We start from the raw sequence: 21,732 nt of genomic DNA, 5'->3' as shown, positions 1-21,732 counted from the left end.
GCCCCTGGATGCGGCGAGTACCACGGCAGGGCCGGCGGCCCGGTGGCGGCGGTCGGCAGCAGGGGTGGCGGCGGCCCGTAGGGGCTGGCCAGGTACAGCCGGATCCCCTGGACGGCTGTGACGAGGTCGTTGAGGACCCCGGTGATCTCCTCCGAGGTGTAGGCGGCTGCCGGTGGTGCGGTGGAGGGCGCCGGCATCTGGGCGGTGGCGGCGCCGAAGGATGCGACCAGCGACGCGGACAGGGAGGGCAGCGGCGCGGTGGTGACGGTCGGCAGCGGAAGCGATGGGGTGGGCGGCGGCGAAGACATGATCGGAACTGAGCTACCTGATAAAAAATTGTTATGGTGCTGCTAGAAGGAGGACGCGAAGGGCCGGCCGGGGGCCTTTTTGCCCACGGCCGGGCAAGAGGGAAGGGATTTCCTTCTTAATTCTTGCTTGATTAGATTGATACATCTCCTCTCTTTATATAAAGAGGTTTACTTGACTCCCAAGCAAGGCTTACTTGACCCCTAAGTAAGCGACCCTTATCTCTAATTAACCCTAAGATTAATGGGCCCATTAGGCCCATTACGTAGTCTTAACATGGAGAGAAGATAAAACAGAGAGCATAAAACATCCTCCAAGAAGGCTGTTGAATTTCAACCTCTAAATGGATGTTTACACTTTTGACATTACAGGTGGTTTGGGACACAAGAAATATCCTACTCCCTCCGTTTCTAAATATAAGCATTTTTAAAGATTTCAATACGGACTACATACGGATGTATATAGACGTATTTTAGAGTGTAGATTCACTCATTTTGCTCCGTATGTAGTCTGTATTAGAATCTCTAAAAAGGCGGAGGGAGTAGTTACTTATGCAACGAAATATCAACAAATCAATAACCAATCCCACAAAACAGAGAAGCTGATAAAGATTCATGTGACAGACCTGCGATGCTTGCAGCAGAAAAATTGGCAGGTATGTTAGCTTCAGATTCAACGGACGCCTTTGCTACAGCAATCCCAACTGCAACACTTTGCATAATATCCAATCCCCCACATAGAGATGAAAGGAACCCACCAACCAAACAATCACCCGCGCCTGTGAGGCTGACCACAGAGGCAGATGTTGCAGGTAAATGGAAAACACAAGTTCTGGAAGAACCTTCTCTAGACAAATTAACAGGCATGCTGGATAGAGAACATCCCTCCAATTTTTCAAGTAGCTGAGTTGAGAAAGGCGTCACTTTACACCTTTTCTGATCCTTCATGAAGTTGACGTGCTCTCTGCAACATATGAAAACACCATTCGAGCCAAGTGTCACCAGGAGAAGCTTGATGCCCTTTTCGAGAAGAAAAATCATTGCTGGGCTGAGCATTTCGAACAAATAATCTACAGATTCTGCTTTGTTGTTGCACTGCTCAAGTTTGACAAAGTTGTATTTCCCTGGAGTAGACAGTGCGTTTGCCATGGCAATAAGCTCAATCTCATTCGGGGAAGTGCAAGTTATCTGAATCATCATAGAAAATCAATAAGTAAACTTTAAATATAATGGGAAGAGAAGTGCATTTACCACGTAACTCTTGCCCGGACTCCCTAAAACTACTTGAACTACAAACCCATCCAACTACCAAAATGCGAAACCAAAACTTTGGTTGGTTGGTTAAACATCGGTGACTGCTGCCGTGTTGGAAACACCATCACTGACTTTTTTCTGAGTAGACAGCCACATCACTGATTTTTTTCTGAGTAGACAGCAACATCACCGAATTTTGCCATCTAGATATCAAAACAACACGGTCCCAAATCACCTTCGTCCGCTTTCTACATGTGTCCCTACTAGTTCAAAACGATACTCTCTCTCTCTCTCTCTCTCTCTCTCTCCTCTCTAATGGTATTTGTGGTTTACCTCTAAGACTCATATATACACACATTTCTTACCCATGAAATTTGAACAGTCATGCCGATCTGCACTTGTTCTAATGGTTGGAGGGTGCAAAGTAAACAGTTTTGGAATCAAGGGGGTGCTTTCTCGAATCAGCCAAGGGGATAATTCTTCCCATATACAAACTAAAAAATGCTTACTCAATCATTTGCACTCACATGTTCCGCAATTGGTGCGATTCTTGAACTTTTTACCACCGAGACAGGCTCAAATAACACAGGCACCCCTGATTCATATGCTACTGAAACAAATAACACAATATAGTGTTTATCACTAACTTTTGACCCTACTCCAAAAAATACGATAAGAAAAAAATAACACCGGTAATAATTGGGACATTCAAGTTAAACTTCTTGGGGGAAGCTCCTCAAAAAATATGTTAAGAAGGGAGATAGGAGTTCACAAGTATACTAAAAGGTAATGTAGTGCAACAACAATGCCTTTATATAAGAAAACAGTCACTCCATTTTAATACAGAGCGCATTTTGTTTGCACACAGATTAAGAAACATTTAAAGTAACTAGACCGGAGGATAAAAAGGACACCCTTCACATAAAAGTGCATGCAGGAATAGAGCTCGGGCATGTAGACACTTGAAGGCATGCAATGGAGAGAGATACTTAAGCTCATTGGAAGTTGGGTCACTTCATGGTACACCATGAGGGGGAAATGCATTAGAGGGCAGAATGAGTAACCAAAACATTCTGGTGGCTTACAAAAAATGCAGCTGGAAACTATGCGACCTGTAATTTGAAATGGAGAAAGTACTAAAGACCAAGATTTCAGTTGTCGACGACCCCATTTGACCCTAAATTTATCAAATTAGGTTTTGAATTTGAATTTTGAAAGAAAATATCAGTTAGCTTCAATACATCGAATAAGTGCAAATTTAGTTTGAAAAATCCCCACAAACTTCTGATAATCTTCGGTTACCACTGGTAACCATTATTCTTGGTCTCAAAACTGCCATTTGTTATGGTTAATAAAATTTACTCTATCCAGTATCCAACATACACATGCATACAAAAACTAAATAAGTTATCGCCTCCAGAAGATAATAAAAAGAGTAACAACTTACCTTTGCAAGCGGCTTGAAGTGACTCAGGAGATAAATTGGCATCAAGCATTAGTAGAGGTGCAGTGGAGATGCGGCGGTAGAACTGATATATCCAGCTAGGGGTAAGAAAAGTTTCCTGCCCCAAGAAAAAAGAGATAAATATAGTGGTAATTAGCAAACAGCCAAACACTAATGTTCAATGGAAGGAAACAGTACACATTTCGTTGAATAATTCTTACAACTGCTTGCACACTCGCGACACCAGCAAATAATTCTCCATTCCCATCAAATACATTTGATACTACTGGGGTTGTAATATCAGGAACCTGCAGTATTCCTACTTAAGTGCTGTGAGATAATGTTAGCTAATAGAAAATAACTAAAGATCATTTAAAGGGAAAAAAGAAAATGAAAAAACCTTGACAATTCATGAACAGCATTCACAGTGAAATGATAAATTAAGATGTTTCTATAAAGTTATTTCAAAAAAAAGATGTTTCTATAAAGAAGATGTCATATTATCACAAGAACAATTGAGACCCTCAAGTTGCTGCAAGAGAATTGAAGGTCTTGTCCTAAAAACTGCAAGGAGATCTTCGAAAGACTTAGTATTAGCCAAGTAGTTAATTTATTATCGCTTGATTGAGGCAATTATTTAACAGAATGATTTCTTCATTCAATATTAGGGCCCATCCCGAGCTTTCTCAACAAAACATTATTTTACTCCCTGCGCTGTTTCAGAAAGGATGCTCCAGAACCCGTGTTGTGTCTTTTTACAATTTGACCATCGCTAGCTTACTATCTACATATTTATACCGGATATACAAAGGTCACAATACTAAATTTGTTGTGGACAGAAGTTTCACAACATTATAATTTTATTCAATTATACACATAAAATTCCCCTAAAAAAATACTCCCTCCGATCCATATTACTAAAGGAGCATAAATTAATATGGATTGGAGTAGTCAAAATAATATATTGGAGACCAAGAAAAGAGCCGCATAATTTTCAAAAGAGCCAAGGGAGCAATACATAATTATCACAAACAAAGTTAACAGCCTGGTCTAAAGATCATTTCACTTATCATTTAGGTGTAGTCCAAACACATAGTTTAGTCAGTTAAAACTTTTTATTTAGCTGATTATAACCAAGTGCAATTTTTTTAATTCTTTAAAGTTCACAGAAAACCCATAGAACTTTATTTTGCCTCAAAGGGGTTACATTCAGTTATCAACAAATAGGAAGGTAACTCACATGTTATGTACTCTTAATTTGCAGCATTTAACCAGTTTGTACCCTTTGATAGATTGCACAATATCTGACATATTGCTTACATGCTCAATACAGTATGTTGTAGTGAGATGGGTACATGTGAAAGTGCATTTAGTCCCCCTATTAACTTTTGGTTATTAATGACAAGACAATTAAGAGGACTATTGGTTTATCAAGTTCAGTTCAGGACTTGGTTCATTTTGATGTGAAAACATCAACAGTGACCCCTATTTTTTGCCCTGACAAGTGGTTGTTTCTTTACGCTCTTGGTTTGTAATTTCTAGTTTTTTTAGTGGATCCATGATTCAGATTGAGTTTAAGGACAATTGTACTATCAAGAGGAGTGCAAGCAAATAGCTAGGGATGAATCATATCTCAAGATCCACAACAAAATCCCCAAGTTTTCCACTCCAAACACTTCATTCCTCCAACTTTCCTACGTCCCGATACCTCCGAGTATTCCTACTTGGTACTACCAAGCCAGTGAGTTGTAAGTGATGCTGATGGGCAAACTCAGTTCTCTAAGTGTTTCCAGGACAATCGAGATTTTTTCCGGGTACCACTGAGCTTTTGTCCTACCAAGTGTATCTCTGTTAGCTCTGGTATCTCCGAGCTTAACCTTGTCTAGCAATTACGAGCACCTCTCATTTGCTTAAGGCACAGCGTCTCGGTATAGGTCCGGTATTTCCAAGCCAAATCTTTCTGGCATTTCCAAGCTGAGACTTGGCCGTTTCTGCACCATTCCATTCCAGGGCTTCCTCTATTGACCCCGGCACTTCCGAGAATTATCATTTCCGTACCTCTGACCAAGTTGATCCTTCATGCAGAAATGAACTACTCCACTGTCCAGTACTTCTGTGTCTTTTGCATTCGGTACCCCCAGGTATTTGGATTTTCAAGAGGGTTAGTCGACAGCCAGTACTTCCGAGTGCCAGGCACCTCCAAGTAAAGTCATTTTTCGCACCTCGCCGTTCAAATTTTGAACAAGTCCAGTACTGCCAGGTTTTCTGTTTGGTGCTACTGAGCAAGTTGTACGCTATTGTGCAACGGTCGGATTTCTGCTTTTTTCTATACTCCCTCCGTTTTTGTATGCAAGGCCATTATCTCGTTTTTCAGATACCAAGAAAACAAAACCAACTAAGAAATAGCAGGATTAACTGTGTGGAAAACCTCTCGTGTTCTGGGCTAATTAAACATGTGCATGTGGTGCCTCTTTCTCTATGGCTGCATGCAACGTTTGCATTAGTAAGCACCATCATACAAGGCAAAAATCAAATCAATTCTTCTCGGGAAGAGATAGTGGTATTATATAGATGCAAATTGCATTTTGATAGTGGCCTTGTAGTTAAAACCAGAGGGAGTAATACAGACGCCCACACCACTGAGTGGGCAATCATTTTTTGAGCGAGTTTCAGAGGGTTTGAAGGCAGAACTCCACCACCTCTTGGACCCCTTAGTGCTCCATCTCTCTTTGCTCCATCATTTGATTCTTAGTGAGAGAGACCCTATGGATTCTTGAGAGAGTTGAAAGAAGATCTTTTGAGTTCATGCAAGTGACTGCCCTTTGCTTGTTACTCTTGGAGGGTGTGCGCCTCCTAGACGATTAGGAGTCACCTGATAGCCTTCAAGGTGTGAAGGAATCAAGAGTTTGTAGAAGGCCTAGTGATTGCCTTCTCCGTGAAGATCAACCCCGGGTTAGGCTTTGACCTTCGTAGTATCAAGCCATGGTGACATAGGTGGCAAGAGACTTCGTGGGACCTTAGTGGTCGACCTTGCCGAGGCCTTGGTGTGGCTTAGGAATTTGTGTTTGAACCTTTACCAACGAGGAGTAGGATTGCATCAACAATCTGAACCTCAAGAAACCATCGTTGTGTTTGATGTGTTTGCAATATCTTTTCCCTTACACCTAGTTACTTGCAATTTTCGGTTCCACACTCTTATCTTGTGGTAGACTTGTTGTGTAGGCTCCCCTAGGCAACCTTGGTAGAGAAGTTTTAACTTGATCGCTTAAATTGCGCGTAGATTTTATAAGGTCTATTCACCCCCTTCTAGACCATAAACTCGACCCTACAACACGACTAACACAGAATTTGGCATAGGGTGGTTGTGAGCTATTTGATCACCGCGGTGGGGCGGGCGCGGGGGTGCTTTTCTAGTCCCACTGTAGAGTTTTAATTTTGGTTTGTACCAAACTGTAGTTAGAGTTTTAATTTTGGTTTGTACCAAACTGTAGGCCTGTACCATTGCATCACAAATAAGCACAGAGCAAATTGCCAAACAGCATTAAGCCAGTGGAGAACCAGGAACTAATTGTAAAGGAAAATATTCAACATATTAGCAACATACAAAATAAACATTACAACTGGGTTTACCAACACCCTGAAAATGCATACAAATATATGATGTGATATCACGATCAGTACGGAAAGATAGATAACTTCACACTTACCATCTGTACATAGTCCAGCTAACTTCCAGTACTTCAATAGAAAATTCCCTTTAACAGAATTAATGAAAATTATTGGATCAAATTTTAACTCAAGGCAGGAAAAAGGAAGAGTATTCTGACATGAGTACATTTATTTATTAGAAAAACTAGGTCAACATAAGTACGTTATACCTGCCATATCATCTCCAATGGCACTAATCATGAGTGGTTGAGTCCCAAGCTTAGCCATGCACTCAGCAATATTTCTAGCTACTCCCCCACCGATGTACTTAACCTATGAAGTTCAAATACATCATCAAATGGTATTGGCTCAAACTTTTCTTGTTATATGACCGAAATAATGCAAGCTCGCAAGCTATATGCCTCGACCTAAGGATGAATAACATGCATATAATATCAACCAAAATAGATAGGAGTTCAAAATAATTACACATAAACAATAACAAGGATGAAGTCTTTTACTAATAAAAGATCAAATATGACAGAACATGTAGTTTTTATGGACTAAGTGTTGGAATTTGCTAGTGGGCTTTTGGCCCAAAGCCCAACTAAAATTCTGAAATTCTCTTGGCCCATTCATGCACACATGTGAGTGGAGTGAGTGAGGCTAAAGTTTAGTCCCACCTCATAAGTTGAGAGAGAGTTGCACCTCTTTATAAGGTGAGCTCTTCTACCACTTGTATGAGCATGAGAAGAGGAGACCTACACGCGCGCGCCTCCTCCTCGCTCGCCTCGTCACGACGCGCCGCGGGTTGCGGGATTGAGCCGAGCCGAGGACAGAGCTATGCACGTTGTCTATATTTTTGCTGCTCGGGAAAAATTAATGAGTCATTAATTAATAGTTAACGGACGTGTTAATTACTGAACCGTTTCCGATTCTTTTGGATCGTGACGACTCGGACGTGGGGTTTACTCCCACGACCTACCCGGCCCGCACTATATAGTCAGGCAGACGTCTACCCTAGCCGTTGCCGCTTCATATGGTTTCTCACCACCGTTCCAGATCATTGCGCCGCCAAGCAAGTCTTATCCATCACTCCTTTCGGCGTGCACCGGGAGAAGAGACAGCAGGCCTCCGGAACCCCGCCTCTCGTGATCCTGTACGGGAGAGGGGCGATCAGGTTTTTGGGGAGGGCACTCGCGCGACTCCTGGCAGCGACGACTTCGCGAACGACGACTTCTTCCCCAACCTCGGCAACCTCATCCTCGACGACATGGGCGACAACGTCAACGCAGGCGGTGCTGCTCCCGCTGCACCGTATGTGATTCTATCTTTGCTGTTCGAGATCGTGGTAGAATTCATGTTTCTAGTATGTGCCCTAGATGTGATCTGTTCATCTGCTATGCTAGTTCGCATGATTAGTTCAATCTCTGCTACTGTAGTCATGATTTATCTTCTGTTTATTCGGATTAAATCTCGTAGTAATTTGCTCATATTTCCAACAATCCAAAAACCTGATTATAGGCAATTTGCTCCGAGTGGTTTTGCTGCGCATCTGAAGCCGCCTGCCTTTAAGGGGGCGCAATATAAGAGGTGGCGCACGAGAGCAGTCTACTAGTTTCAGACCATGGGCTGCTATGACGCCACCAAGGGCAAGCCTAAGGGCGATCTTAATCCAGCACAGCTGGAAACTTTTGAGAAGATCGATACTCTCTTTAAAGGCGCTCTTCTGGGTGTTCTTGATGACTCCATTGTGGACTCGTATATGTCGTTTGACAACGGCAAGGACATGTGGGCTGCGCTCGAGGCCAAGTTTGGTGCCTCGGACGCCGGCAGCGAGTTGTACGTCATGGAGCAATTTTATGACTAGAAGATGACTGATGAGCGCTCTGTTGTACAGCAGGCTCATGAGATACAGTCGCTCGTAAAAGAACTTGAGTACCTCAAGTGTGTGTTGCTAGACAAATTTGTTGCCGGAGGCATCATTGCCAAGCTTCCACCTTCGTGGAACAATTTTGCTACTTCCCTGAAACACAAGAGACAAGAGTTTTCCGTTGCGGATCTCATTGGTACTCTTGATGTTGAAGAGAAGGCGAGAGCAAAGGACACACGTGCTCGAGTTGCTGAGGGAGCTTCTAGTGCCCACATGGTACAGAAGAACTTCCAGCCCAACAAGTTCAAAAACAACAAGAACAAAACTCAGGGCAAAGGCAAGTTTGATACAAAGAACAAGCCATCGCATTCTACCAACTTCAAAAAGAATTCTCACAAGAAGGGGAAGGGACTTTGCCATGTCTGCGGTGATCCTAATCACTGGGCTCCGAAGTGTCCTAACCGCTTTGAGGAGCGCGAACATGAGAAGAGCGGCAAGTCCGCTAATGTTGTCATCGGTGATACTGATATGAAGGAATCTGGGTACGGTATTCTTCCTACCATCCTTTCAGTATTTCAATCTCCTGATTGGTTAATTGACACCGGTGCCAATGTACACGTTTGTGCTGACGCCTCAATGTTTTCTTCTTACCAGGTCACAGGGACTTCTCCCGTGTTGATGGGGAACGGGTCACATGCCATCGTTCGAGGTGTCGGTACGGTCGATCTGATGTTCACTTCCGGCAAGACCGTGCGTCTGAAGAACGTTCATCATGTGTCTTCCATCAATAAAAATCTCGTTAGCGGTTCCCGTTTATGTCGAGATGGTTTTAAGTTGGTTTTTGAGTCCAATAAAGTTGTAATTTCCAAGTGTGGACAATTTGTTGGAAAAGGCTATGAGTGCGGAGGCTTGCTCCGCCTATCTTTGTCAGATATTTGCACTAAAGTAATTAATAATGTTTGCCACAATAATGAGTCGGATATTGGGCATTCACGACTTTGTCATATTAACTTTGGTTGCATGACGCGGCTAGCCAATATGAATTTAATTCCGAAAATCCCTACTGTCAAAGGCTCCAGGTGCCAAGTATGTGTGCAAGCTAAGCAACCTCGGAAGTCCCATAAGACTGCAGAGGCAAGAGACTTGGCACCACTAGAGCTTATACATTCTGATCTTTGTGAGATGAATGGCGTGTTGACGAAAGGTGGAAAGAGATATTTCATGACGTTGATTGACGACTCCACTAGATATTGTTATGTATATCTTCTGAAATCAAAAGATGAGGCTTTAACTTTCTTCAAAAACTATAAAGCTGAAGCGGAGAACCAACTTGACCGGAAAATTAAACGGCTAAGGTCCGATCGTGGTGGAGAGTATTTTTCCAACGAATTTGACTTGTTTTGTGCGGAACATGGTATAATCCATGAGAGGACGCCTCCCTACTCACCTCGGTCTAATGGGGTGGCCGAAAGAAAGAACCGAACTCTAACTGATTTGGTTAACGCCATGTTAGACACATCGGGTCTTTCCAAGGAATGGTGGGGGAGGCGCTAATGACTGCATGTCATGTCCTAAACCGAGTTCCCACAAAGCATAAGACCATGACTCCATTTGAGGAATGGGAAAGGAAAAGGTTAAAACTCTCTTACCTACGTTCTTGGGGTTGTCTGGCGAAAGTCAATATACCAATTCCCAAGAAGCGCAAGCTTGGACCAAAAACCATGGATTGTGTTCTTCTGGGCTATGCTTTTCATAGCATTGGCTATAGATTTTTGATAATAAAATCTGAGGTATCCGACATGCATGTTGGTACGATTATGGAGTCTAATGATGCAACTTTCTTTGAGGACATATTTCCTATGAAGGATATGTCGAGTTCATCAAATCAGGAGATACCTACTCCATCTAGTGAGGAACTCACTGTAATTCCTGAACCCACCATTGCGATGGAACACATTGAGAATCCTGTTGAGGGTGACAATGAAACTCCTGTAAGGAGTAAGAGACAGAGGACTGCAAAGTCCTTTGGTGATGATTTCATTGCGTATCTTGTGGATGACACACCCAAGACTATTTCAGAAGCCTATGCATCTCCTGATGCTGACTACTGGAAGGAAGCTGTTCATAGCAAGATGGATTCCATCTTAGCTAACGGAACCTGGGAGATCATTGACCGTCCTTATGGGTGCAAACCTGTAGGATGTAAGTGGGTGTTCAAGAAGAAGCTTAGACCTGATGGTACGACTGAAAAGTACAAGGCACGGCTTGTGGCTAAGAGTTATACCCAGAAAGAAGGTGAAGACTTCTTTGATACTTACTCACCCGTGGCTAGACTAACCACCATTCGGGTGCTACTATCACTGGCTGCATCGCATGGTCTTCTCGTTCATCAAATGGACATTAAGACGGCTTTCCTCAATGGAGAGTTGAAGAAGGAAATTTACATGGATCAGCTAGATGGTTTTGTATGTTAGACCTTTCAGCCTGAGCATTGATAGATGTGGATGACACTAGGAGAGTTGGGACAATTTTCGTTGGTTTATTTCTCACACAATGCCATACCAAGACTTAGGGGGAGAATGATGGATAAGTCTGTGTACTAGGGTCCTTGTGGGGCTGCAGCACATGGTCCTTGTGGCAGTTAGGAGGATAAAGTCCTGGACCATCAAGGACTGGCTGTTAGGATAGAGTTCTGTTCTTGACCATCAAGGACTGTCAGTTAGCATCTTAGACTAGCATCTTAGACTAGCATCTTAGACTGGCATCTTAGCAGCATCTTAGCATATGCCTTGGCTGGCTAGCAGCCTATAAATATGTATCCCCAACCCCTCAGGTTGGTATGGCATTGTGTGAGAAATAAACCAACGAAAATTGTCCCAACTCTCCTAGTGTCATCCACATCTATCAATGCTCAGGCTGAAAGGTCTAACAAGTGGTATCAGAGCCTCGTTAACCTGCACCCTGAGCATTTCCTGTGAGCAGCCCAAGTCGGTAGCAGCAGCTGCTCCGTCTGCCTCTGGTTACCTTCCTCCCTCCGGACTGTCGAGCAGCAGCTCGTCTTCATCAGCCTCCTCTTCACACAACAGCCCCCCTGCAGCGAGCCATGTCTGCAGGTCGCTCTCAGCACACGGCTACCTCGAGCATGCGGCGCCGGCAAGAGGCCGAGCGCGCCGTGGCAGAGGAGCGTGAGCGAGCGGCTGTAGCAGCGGCTGCTGCGGCGGCAAGAGTGTCGAGGCTGGCTGCAGCGGAGCTGGCAGCAGCCAGAGCGGAGGTAGAAGCAGCCAGGGCGGAGGTAGAAGCAGCAGCAGCAGCAGAAGCAGCCCGTGAGGCTACGGCGGATGCCAAGGCACTCCGCGGCAGCCCCGGCAGCTCCAGCAGCTCCGCGCCTGCGGACGACGGCGCCGACGCAGATCGCGCCAAAGTGGCGCAGGAGCGGACGGCGCAGTGGGCAGCCGAGCACGCCCGCGCTCCAGGTGGAGGCGCGCACCGCGACGGCGGCTGCAACGACCAGGACCGCGGCCTCTACGAGGTCCGGACTGTGGTCAGGGATGTTGGTTCCAGTGTTGGGTGGCCTACCCTCACTAAAACCAACTACGTCGAGTGGGCCGGGATCATGAAGGTCAGGCTCCAGGTGCGGCGCATGTGGGAGGCAGTCCAGGACAGCAACGTCGACCACCTAGAGGATCGACGGGCGCTGGACACCCTCATCGCCGCAGTCCCGCCCGAGATGCAGTTCTCGCTTTCCAACAAGCGGACTGCCAAGGAGGCTTGGGACGCCATCGCCGCAGCACGCATCGGCAGCGACCGTGCTCGCAAGTCCACCCTGCAGGCACTTCGTAAGGAGTGGGAGAACCTGGGCTTCAAGCCAGGTGAGGACGTTGATGACTTTGCTCTCCGTCTCAACACTCTGCTGCAGAAGATGGTGAAGTTTGGCGATGCCACCTACACCGAGGAGAGAGCTGTCGAGAAGCTTTTTCGGTGCATTCCCGAGAAGTACAAGCAGATGGCTCGCTCGATCGAGTCGTTGCTGGACCTCTCCACGATGACGATCGAGGAGGCGATAGGTCGACTCAAGGTCGTCGACACCGACGAGCCACAGCCCCCCTCGGGGCCCGTCACCACCGGCGGGAAGCTGCTCCTAACTCGGGAGCAGTGGGATCCTAGCCTTGGTGACAAGAAGAAGGGGGAGCCTTCCTCCTCGACGGGCGGCCGCAAGCGTGGCAAGCAGCGTAAGGCGCGAAGAGGCCCCCCGGGCAGGGCACAAGGACGTGCCGAAGGTGACGCCCGCGGAGGCGCCAAGGACGGCGCCGCTGGCAAGCCCAGGCCGGCACAAGACAACAGTTGCCACAACTGTGGCCGGTTTGGCCATTGGGCCAATGAGTGTCGGCAACCACGACAAGGCCAGGCTCACGTCGCACAGGCGAAGGAGGAGACGGCTCTGTTCATGGCGCATGCAAGCATTGAGCTACCCTCGGCGACTCCAGTCGCAAAGGCTTTCATCCACCTCGATGAGCCAAAAGCACACGCTCTTCTCGGCGATGGCTCCGGGAAGGACAAGGCTATGGGGTGGTGCCTCGACACCGGCGCCACCCACCACATGACCGGTCGAAGGGAATTCTTCGCCGAGCTCGACTCCGATGCGCGAGGCTCCGTCAAGTTCGGGGATGCCTCCGCTGTGGAGATAAAGGGCGTCGGCTCCGTCATCTTCACCACCAAGATGGGAGAGCACCGGCTGCTCACCGGTGTCTACTACATCCCCGCGCTAAGGAATTCCATCATCAGCTTGGGACAGCTGGATGAGAACGGCTCACGCGTGCTGATTGAGCATGGGGTCCTACGCATCTGGGATCGCCAGCGTCGCCTTCTCGCCAAGGTGCCCAGAGGTGAAAATCGACTCTACGTCCTTGATGTGCAGGTGGCACAACCGGTCTGTCTCGCTGTCCGTCGAGACGACGAGGCGTGGCGGTGGCATGAGCGCTTTGGGCACCTTCACTTTGAGGCCCTGAAGCGTCTAAGTGCCAAGGAGATGGTGCGAGGCCTGCCATGCCTCGACCATGTGGAGCAGTTCTGCGACATCTGCGTACTGACAAAGCAGAGACGACTCCCCTTTCCCCAACAGGCGAGTTTTCGGGCTAAGGAGAAGCTGGAGCTCGTGCACGGAGACCTGTGCGGCCCGGTGACGCCAGCCACACCAGGAGGTCGACGCTACTTCCTGCTGCTCGTCGACGATCTCTCCCGCTACATGTGGGTGATGATCCTCGGCAGTAAGGGAGAAGCGGCGGACGCCATCAGGCGCGCGCAGGTTGGTGTGGAGGCGGAGAGCGGCCGCAAATTGCGCGTGTTGCGCACTGACAACGGCGGCGAGTTCACGGCGGCTGAATTCGCGTCGTACTGCGCCGATGAGGGCATCCAGCGCCACTACTCCGCGCCGTACAGCCCGCAGCAAAACAGCGTCGTCGAGCGGCGCAACCAGACGGTTGTGGGGATGGCTCGGGCTCTCCTCAAGCAGAGAGGGATGCCGGCTGTCTTCTGGGGAGAGGCGGTGCTAACGGCCGTCTACATCCTCAACCGCTCTCCTACTAAGGCACTCGACGGCAGAACTCCGTATGAGGCCTGGCATGGGCGGAAGCCGGCGGTCTCTCATTTGCGGGTCTTTGGCTGCCTTGCGTTCGCCAAGGAGCTCGGCCACATCGGCAAGCTCGACTCCGGGAGTCTTCATCGGCTACGCGGAGGGCTCAAAGGCCTACCGCATCCTCGACCCAAAGACACAACGTGTGCGCACAGCGCGAGACGTCGTGTTCAACGAAGGGCGAGGGTGGCAATGGGACAAGGCGGTGGACGACGGCTCGACGCCGACGTATGACGACTTCATTGTCGAGTACGCTCACTTCAAGGAAGCTGGGGGAGCAAGCAGCTCCTCTTCACCGGGCACGTCTACCCCGGCCCCCAAAACTACATCGACTCCGGCGCCTGCTACACCGACGACACCACAACCAGCGACGCCGCATACTCCAGCCCCGGCGGTCGCCACTCCGGGCTCGTCTTCATCAGCACCAGCTCACGCAGAGCACAACCCGATGAAGTTCGCTTCCCCGCTCACTCACGACGAGGAGCGGGTCGACGCATGGTATGGAGGCGAACCGCTGCGGTACCGTACGATGGATAATGTGCTCGGCGACCAGCCGGTGCCAGGACTGGTGCCACGTGACCTGGAGGCGCAGCTACAGCTCGTGTGTGAAGACGGCGAACCACGGTCCTTTGCAGAGGCCGAGAGAGACGCGGCATGGCGCGCCGCGATGAAGTTGGAGATGGATGCGGTCGAGCAAAACCGCACCTGGGAGCTTGCTGATCTCCCTCGAGGTCACCGCCCAATCACCCTTAAGTGGGTGTTCAAGCTGAAGAGGGATGGAGCCGGCGCCATCATCAAGCACAAGGCTCGTTTGGTGGCCCGAGGCTTCTTGCAGCAGGAAGGAGTCGACTTCGACGACGCTTTCGCTCCCGTGGCACGGATGGAGTCCGTGCGACTTCTCCTTGCGCTGGCTACCCAGGAGGGCTGGCGTGTCCACCACATGGACGTTAAGTCGGCATTCCTCAACGGCGACTTGAAGGAGGAAGTCTACGTGCATCAGCCACCGGGGTTTACGATTCCCGGCCAGGAGGGCAAGGTGCTCCGCCTGCGCAAGGCTCTCTATGGCCTGCGGCAGGCACCCAGGGCGTGGAACGCCAAGCTGGACTCCACGCTGAAGAAGATGGGTTTCGAGCAGAGCCCGCATGAGGCTGCCGTCTACCGACGGGGGAGTGGAGGAAATGCCCTGCTGGTGGGCGTCTACGTTGACGACCTGGTGATCACCGGCACCAAAGATGCAGAGGTGGCGGCGTTCAAGGAAGACATGAAGGCCACGTTCCAGATGAGTGACCTGGGGCTCCTCTCCTTCTATCTAGGGATTGAGGTGCACCAGGACCACTCCGGGATCGCGCTTCGACAGTCCGCCTACGCCAAGCGCGTCGTTGAGCTAGCTGGGCTCACCGACTGCCATCCAGCTCTCACTCCGATGGAGGAGAGGCTGAAACTAAGTCGCGACAGCACGACGGAGGAAGTGGATGCTACGCAGTACCGACGCCTTGTGGGGAGCCTTCGCTACCTCACTCACACACGGCCGGACTTGGCATTCTCCGTCGGCTATGTCAGTCGGTTCATGGAGCGACCAACGTCGGAACACCAGCAGGCAGTGAAGAGGATCGTCCGCTACATAGCAGGGACCCTCGACCACGGCCTCCATTACCCTAGGTGCCCTGGGGCGGCACACTTCGTCGGGTACAGCGACAGCGACCACGCCGGCGACATCGACACCAGCAAGAGCACGAGCGGGATCCTCCTCTTCCTCGGCAAGTGTCTCGTGAGCTGGCAATCAGTCAAGCAGCAGGTGGTGGCCCTGTCCAGCTGTGAGGCTGAGTACATAGCGGCCTCCACCGCCTGTACTCAGGCGCTCTGGCTTGCTCGACTGCTTGGTGATCTTCTCGTTCAAGACACCAGAACGGTGCAGCTCCTGGTGGACAGCAAGTCCGCCCTGGCCCTGGCAAAGAACCCCGTGTTCCACGAACGGAGCAAGCACATCCGACTGAGGTATCACTTCATCCGCAGCTGTGTGGAAGAAGGGAGCATCGAGGCGAGCTACATCAACACCAAGGATCAGCTCACAGACCTGCTCACCAAGCCCCTTGGGAGGGTCAAGTTCCTCGAACTTTGCTCCAGGATTGGGATGATTCAACTCTCCCACAAGACGACGTACAAGACTTAGGGGGAGAATGATGGATAAGTCTGTGTACTAGGGTCCTTGTGGGGCTGCAGCACATGGTCCTTGTGGCAGTTAGGAGGATAAAGTCCTGGACCATCAAGGACTGGCTGTTAGGATAGAGTTCTGTTCTTGACCATCAAGGACTGTCAGTTAGCATCTTAGACTAGCATCTTAGACTAGCATCTTAGACTGGCATCTTAGCAGCATCTTAGCATATGCCTTGGCTGGCTAGCAGCCTATAAATATGTATCCCCAACCCCTCAGGTTGGTATGGCATTGTGTGAGAAATAAACCAACGAAAATTGTCCCAACTCTCCTAGTGTCATCCACATCTATCAATGCTCAGGCTGAAAGGTCTAACATTGTAGTACCTGGTCAGGAAGGAAAGGTGTGCAAGTTATTAAAGTCTTTATATGGCCTTAAACAAGCTCCTAAGGAGTGGCATGAGAAGTTCGAAAGAACATTAACTGCTGCCGGCTTTGTAGTAAACGATGGTGACAAGTGTGTGTACTATCGCCATGGTGGGGGCGAAGGAGTTATTCTTTGTCTGTATGTCGACGACATATTGAACTTTGGAACCAAACTTGATTTAATCAAGGAGGTTAAGGATTTCTTATCTCGCTGTTTTGAGATGAAGGATCTAGGAGTAGCTGATATTATCTTAAACATCAAGCTGTTGAGAGATGAGAATGGTGGGATCACACTGCTTCAGTCTCACTATGTGGAAAAGGTCTTGAGTCGTTTTGGGTATAGTGACTGCACGCCTTCTCCAACTCCATATGATGCTAGTGTGTTGCTTCGAAAGAATAGAAGGATTGCTAGAGATCAACTGAGGTATTCTCAGATTATTGGCTCGCTTATGTATTTGGCGAGTGCCACGAGGCCTGACATCTCGTTTGCTGTGAGCAAGCTGAGTCGGTTTGTGTCAAAACCGGGAGATGATCATTGGCGTGCGCTTGAGAGAGTTATGCGCTACTTGAAGAGCACTGCGAGCTATGGGATTCACTACACCGGGTATCCAAGGGTACTGGAGGGTTATAGTGACTCGAACTGGATATATGATGCTGATGAGATTAAGGCCACAAGTGGTTATGTTTTTACACTTGGTGGTGGCGCTGTTTCCTGGAAGTTTTGCAAGCAGACCATCTTAACGAGGTCAACTATGAAAGCAGAACTCACAGCATTAGACACTGCCACTGTTGAAGCAGAGTGGCTTCGTGAGCTATTGGTGGACTTACCTATGGTTGAAAAACCAATACCCCCTATCCTGATGAACTGTGATAATCAAACTGTGATCGTCAAGATAAACAGTTCTAAGGACAATATGAAGTCCTCAAGGCATGTGAAGAGGAGACTAAAATCTGTCAGAAAATTGAGGAACCCCGGAGTTATTACGTTGGATTATATCCAAACAACGAAAAACTTGGCAGATCCCTTCACAAAGGGTTTATCACGTAATGTGATAGATAATGCATCAATGGGGATGGGCTTGAGACCCACTGCATGAGTTGTCCATAGTGGTAACCCACTCTATGTGATCGGAGATCCCGTGAAGTAGAAGTGGGAGACAAGCTGTTGGTCAGCTGAGAGGAAAGTATCCCTATTTTAATTATCCCACTCCGTGAAGATGCAATACTCTCCTGATCTGCATGGCAGGTTGATATTTATCTTAATGTGTTCCAAGTGGCTTATTTGAGTAAGCAGAGATATTGTCCTGCAGAGCATCTTCTAAGGAACACACCTATATGAATTTGACTGTTAATGTCGCAGTCTGTGAGAATTGGGTGTTCTCTAATAAATTCATGAAAGGCCCTGTAGTATGACGTATACGCTCCACCCGCGGGGAAGCCTTGCGGCAGCCCAGTATCGGTCAAGAATTTGTGTGAAACTAGTTTCGCGGAAAACTTGTAGTTCAAGGCATAGTCCACTATTCAAGTTGTGATCTAGTGTAGCATAAAACTCTAAGTGGAAGTTCAACTTCACAGTCTCCACTAAGCACCGGTATATAAACAATGTTTTGAAACCAAATGGTGAAATGTGCCAATGAGACTTTGTGGGGGATTGTTGGAATTTGCTAGTGAGCTTTTGGCCCAAAGCCCAACTAAATTTCTGAAATTCTCTTGGCCCATTCATGCACACATGTGAGTGGAGTGAGTGAGGCTAAAGTTTAGTCCCACCTCATAAGTTGAGAGAGAGTTGCGCCTCTTTATAAGGTGAGCTCTTCTACCACTTGTATGAGCATGAGAAGAGGAGACCTACACGCGCGCTCCTCCTCCTCGCTCGCCTCGCCACGCCACGCCTCGTCACGACGCGCCGCGGGTTGCGGGATTGAGCCGAGCCGAGGACAGAGCTATGCACGTTGTCTATACTTTTGCTGCTCGGGAAGAATTAATGAGTCATTAATCAATAACTAAAGGACGCGTTAATTACTGAACCGTTTCTGATTCTTTTGGATCGTGACGACTCGGACGTGGGGTTTACTCCCACGACCTACCCGGCCCGCACTATATAGTCAGGCAGACGTCTACCCTAGCCGCTGCCGCTTCGTATGGTTTCTCACCACCGTTCCAGATCATTGCGCCGCCAAGCAAGTCTTCTCCATCCCTCCTTTCGGCGTGCACCGGGAGAAGGGACAGCAGGCCTCCGGAACCCCGCCTCTCGTGATCCTGTACGGGAGAGGGGCGATCAGGTTTTTGGGGAGCGCACTCGCGCGACTGCCGGCAGCGACGACTTCGCGAACGACGACTTCTTCCCCGACCTCGGCAACCTCATCCTCGACGACATGGGCGACAACGTCAACGCCGGCGGTGCTGCTCCCGCTGCACCGTATGTGATTCTATCTTTCCTGTTCGAGATCGTGGTAGAATTCATGTTTCTAGTATGTGCCCTAGATGTGATCTGTTCATCTGCTATGCTAGTTCGCATGATTAGTTCAATCTCTGCTACTGTAGTCATGATTTATCTTCTGTTTATTCGGATTAAATCTCGTAGTAATTTGCTCATATTTCCAACACTAAGTTGGGGTAAAATTATCTGCAGATGCTAATACCACTCATGGTCGGCAGAAGTTCGGCCAAAAATCACGAAATCAACCAGTTCGGTTGGTCACTAGAAAATGGTTAATTTTAGCTAATAAAATCACTCTAATTTGGAAATCTAGGGTTAAGAAATCAGTGGAAAAGTATTGTCTTCGGTCGGGGCAAAATATGTTTCGGAACCAAAAATCGTTTTGCCTGATCAGACGAGGAATCTTGAGGTTTACCAAGTTTACGTTTAGCACAACAACCAGACTAAAAGTGTGAAAGTAGAGACTTTTGCGATGGATCCTTGAAAACTCAAGCCCATAGTAAGAATATGTGAGGGGGTATATCCTAGCAAAGCCTACTTGAATTAGGCTACTGGTCATGGCTGATCCAAACGTCGCACCGCACGCTTACACCTCGCATCATTCAATCCAGCAAAATATCATGTGATCCAAGCTATCAATTGGTGAAAATGAGGAATATGTTTTAAAGCAAGATGGTGATTTACCATCCCAGGAACGGTGGTGCCAGGATGTGGCGGCACGGATGGCTTCGCGTGGATGTCCAGCACCATTCCGCCGATGATCACCGGGCTCTGTCCTGCCTCCGGGGCGCTTAGCTGATTCTGAGCACGAAATGGGACCGATTAAGCAAGACATGACACATGATACGAGTGAGTTAGGAGGGGACTTAGTGGGATGGCAGGCTGGGGCCTCTAAGAGATAGCTCGTACCAGGCTAAGGACGGGCGGCGGCCGAGGGAGGAGATGGCGGCGGACGGCCTCCATCCTCCGGCGGGAAGACGAGGCGGCGGCGTCGGTCATGGTGACGGCCGAAGGCGTCGAGATGAAATTTCGGGCCGTGGGGAGTGGACGGGGAATTGGGAATAACTGGACGATGAAATTGCAAAGGTACGTCTGTGGGGCGTTTGGCAGCCTCCATTCTCCTCAAGCAATGCGAGCTCGCGCGCGTTCCGGAAAAACAGTAGGAGGAATTGGGTCACCTCCCGTCGAATCGGTCATCCTATTTACCCCTTCGGCTCGTTGCCAGAACCCCCGCCACCATCTCCCTCCCCCTTTGAATTCTCTGTCCAATTCAGATTCTTCACCGACGAGAAGGTAAGCAGAGCATCTTCTCTGATCGGTTGTAGAAGGCGACGACGATTTGTCTTCCTGCTCTTCTCCGACACCTTCATGATTTTATTGGAGACAAAGCACTACCAAGGCCACACTACCGTTAGCTCACATACCACTGGTTGAACTTGTTTAGCTTCTCTAACATGCCAAATACGACTAACAACATTGTGTTTCTTCGTTAGGTCCACCCCAAGGATGCTAAGTTCCTCATCACTTTCATCCAGAACTACTCGAAGATGCAGCAGATCTTCTCGGCTGGCTACCGGCAAGCATGATATGGGCTCCAGCGAGCATCTCAGTTCACCTATGCCTACACCTGAGTATCCAGATACCCACGAGTCTGAGACCAACATCCTTGAATGGTCATGAGAAGGTTGTTGACCATGTTCCTGTTCTTGAGAGGAAGAGGAAGAGCGGTGGCTTGATGGATGAGGAGTCGAGCGTCTTTAGCAGCATGACTAAGGCTGTCAAGGAAGTGTCAACTGCCATCAGGGAGAGCAAGACCGTCGACGCTCACCCTTCCCTCTACAGTTCCGTCATGGAGATGGGTAGCTTCGGTCAGGAGGCTCTGATGGCAGCTCTTAGCCACCGACTGAACATCATGGCGCGGGGGCTTAGGTTCGTTGGCATGTGTGTGTGTGGGGAGGGGGGGGATCACAAGGTGCTCTATCTTAGGACATTGTTGGGCTAGCACTACTACTATTGTTGCTTATGGTGGTGGTGATAGGGTGCATGATGATGACAGATGACACCGACGATGATGATGTACATTTTATGGTATATAGGGTTTAAAAACGTTGTTGGCCTATATATTTTTATGAGGTGGTATATACTAACCCCTCGTACCCATGATGAACTAATAGGATTACACCATCTTTAAAATATGGTGGTAGGATGACATCATAGTAGTTAGGACGAACTTGTTCTGCCTTTTGGGGTATAAGATTATGCATGCCTGTGTTGTTTCTGTTTCATATGTTGTGTTCATTTGCTTGCTGCTTAATTGTTGCTTTTTTATCATGCTAGATGAAGTGGTATGTGGTGTACATAGGAAGAGTTCTAAGAGTTTACAGTTTATGGGTTATAGCACACATGTCATGAACAAGTGACCTATTACAAAGACAACTGCTTCGAAAGTTTTATGACCAGGCGAAAAGCAGAGGATGCCTAGTTCGACTTTATCCTCTCCTGGTCAGTTTGGGCGGCGTGAGATGAAGACATCGTCATCATTCAATTCGTCCTGATTGTAGTGTC

The 21,732-nt window shown here is 48.4% G+C and overlaps 1 protein-coding gene across 3 annotated transcripts in view; it reads right to left on the bottom strand.

The window, feature by feature from the left end:
* Positions 1 to 20,263, bottom strand: part of LOC119333776 (pseudouridine kinase-like) — a 22,135-nt gene extending 1,872 nt beyond the window's left edge. The window contains exons 1-8 of one of the 3 annotated variants that reach the window (XM_037606553.1): positions 20,077 to 20,262; positions 19,852 to 19,968; positions 6,882 to 6,984; positions 6,711 to 6,758; positions 3,225 to 3,322; positions 3,007 to 3,121; positions 2,087 to 2,169; positions 932 to 1,493 (exon numbers count right to left, since the gene is read on the bottom strand). In XM_037606553.1, the coding sequence (XP_037462450.1) occupies positions 932 to 1,493; positions 2,087 to 2,169; positions 3,007 to 3,121; positions 3,225 to 3,322; positions 6,711 to 6,758; positions 6,882 to 6,984; positions 19,852 to 19,968; positions 20,077 to 20,166 (1,216 nt within the window). In that variant the 5' untranslated portion in view covers positions 20,167 to 20,262. Of the gene's footprint in view, positions 1 to 878; positions 1,494 to 2,086; positions 2,170 to 3,006; positions 3,122 to 3,224; positions 3,323 to 6,710; positions 6,759 to 6,881; positions 6,985 to 19,851; positions 19,969 to 20,076 lie in introns of those variants that run through there. The other 2 variants (XM_037606558.1, XM_037606549.1) reach the window with 2 other exon arrangements.
* Positions 20,264 to 21,732: the final 1,469 nt, after the last annotated feature.

This window comes from Triticum dicoccoides, chromosome 1B (assembly GCF_002162155.2).
Source record: "Triticum dicoccoides isolate Atlit2015 ecotype Zavitan chromosome 1B, WEW_v2.0, whole genome shotgun sequence".
NCBI lineage: Eukaryota > Viridiplantae > Streptophyta > Magnoliopsida > Poales > Poaceae > Triticum > Triticum dicoccoides.
Note: the sequence above shows the minus strand (reverse complement) of the source record. Positions and strands in the feature narration are given on the sequence as shown.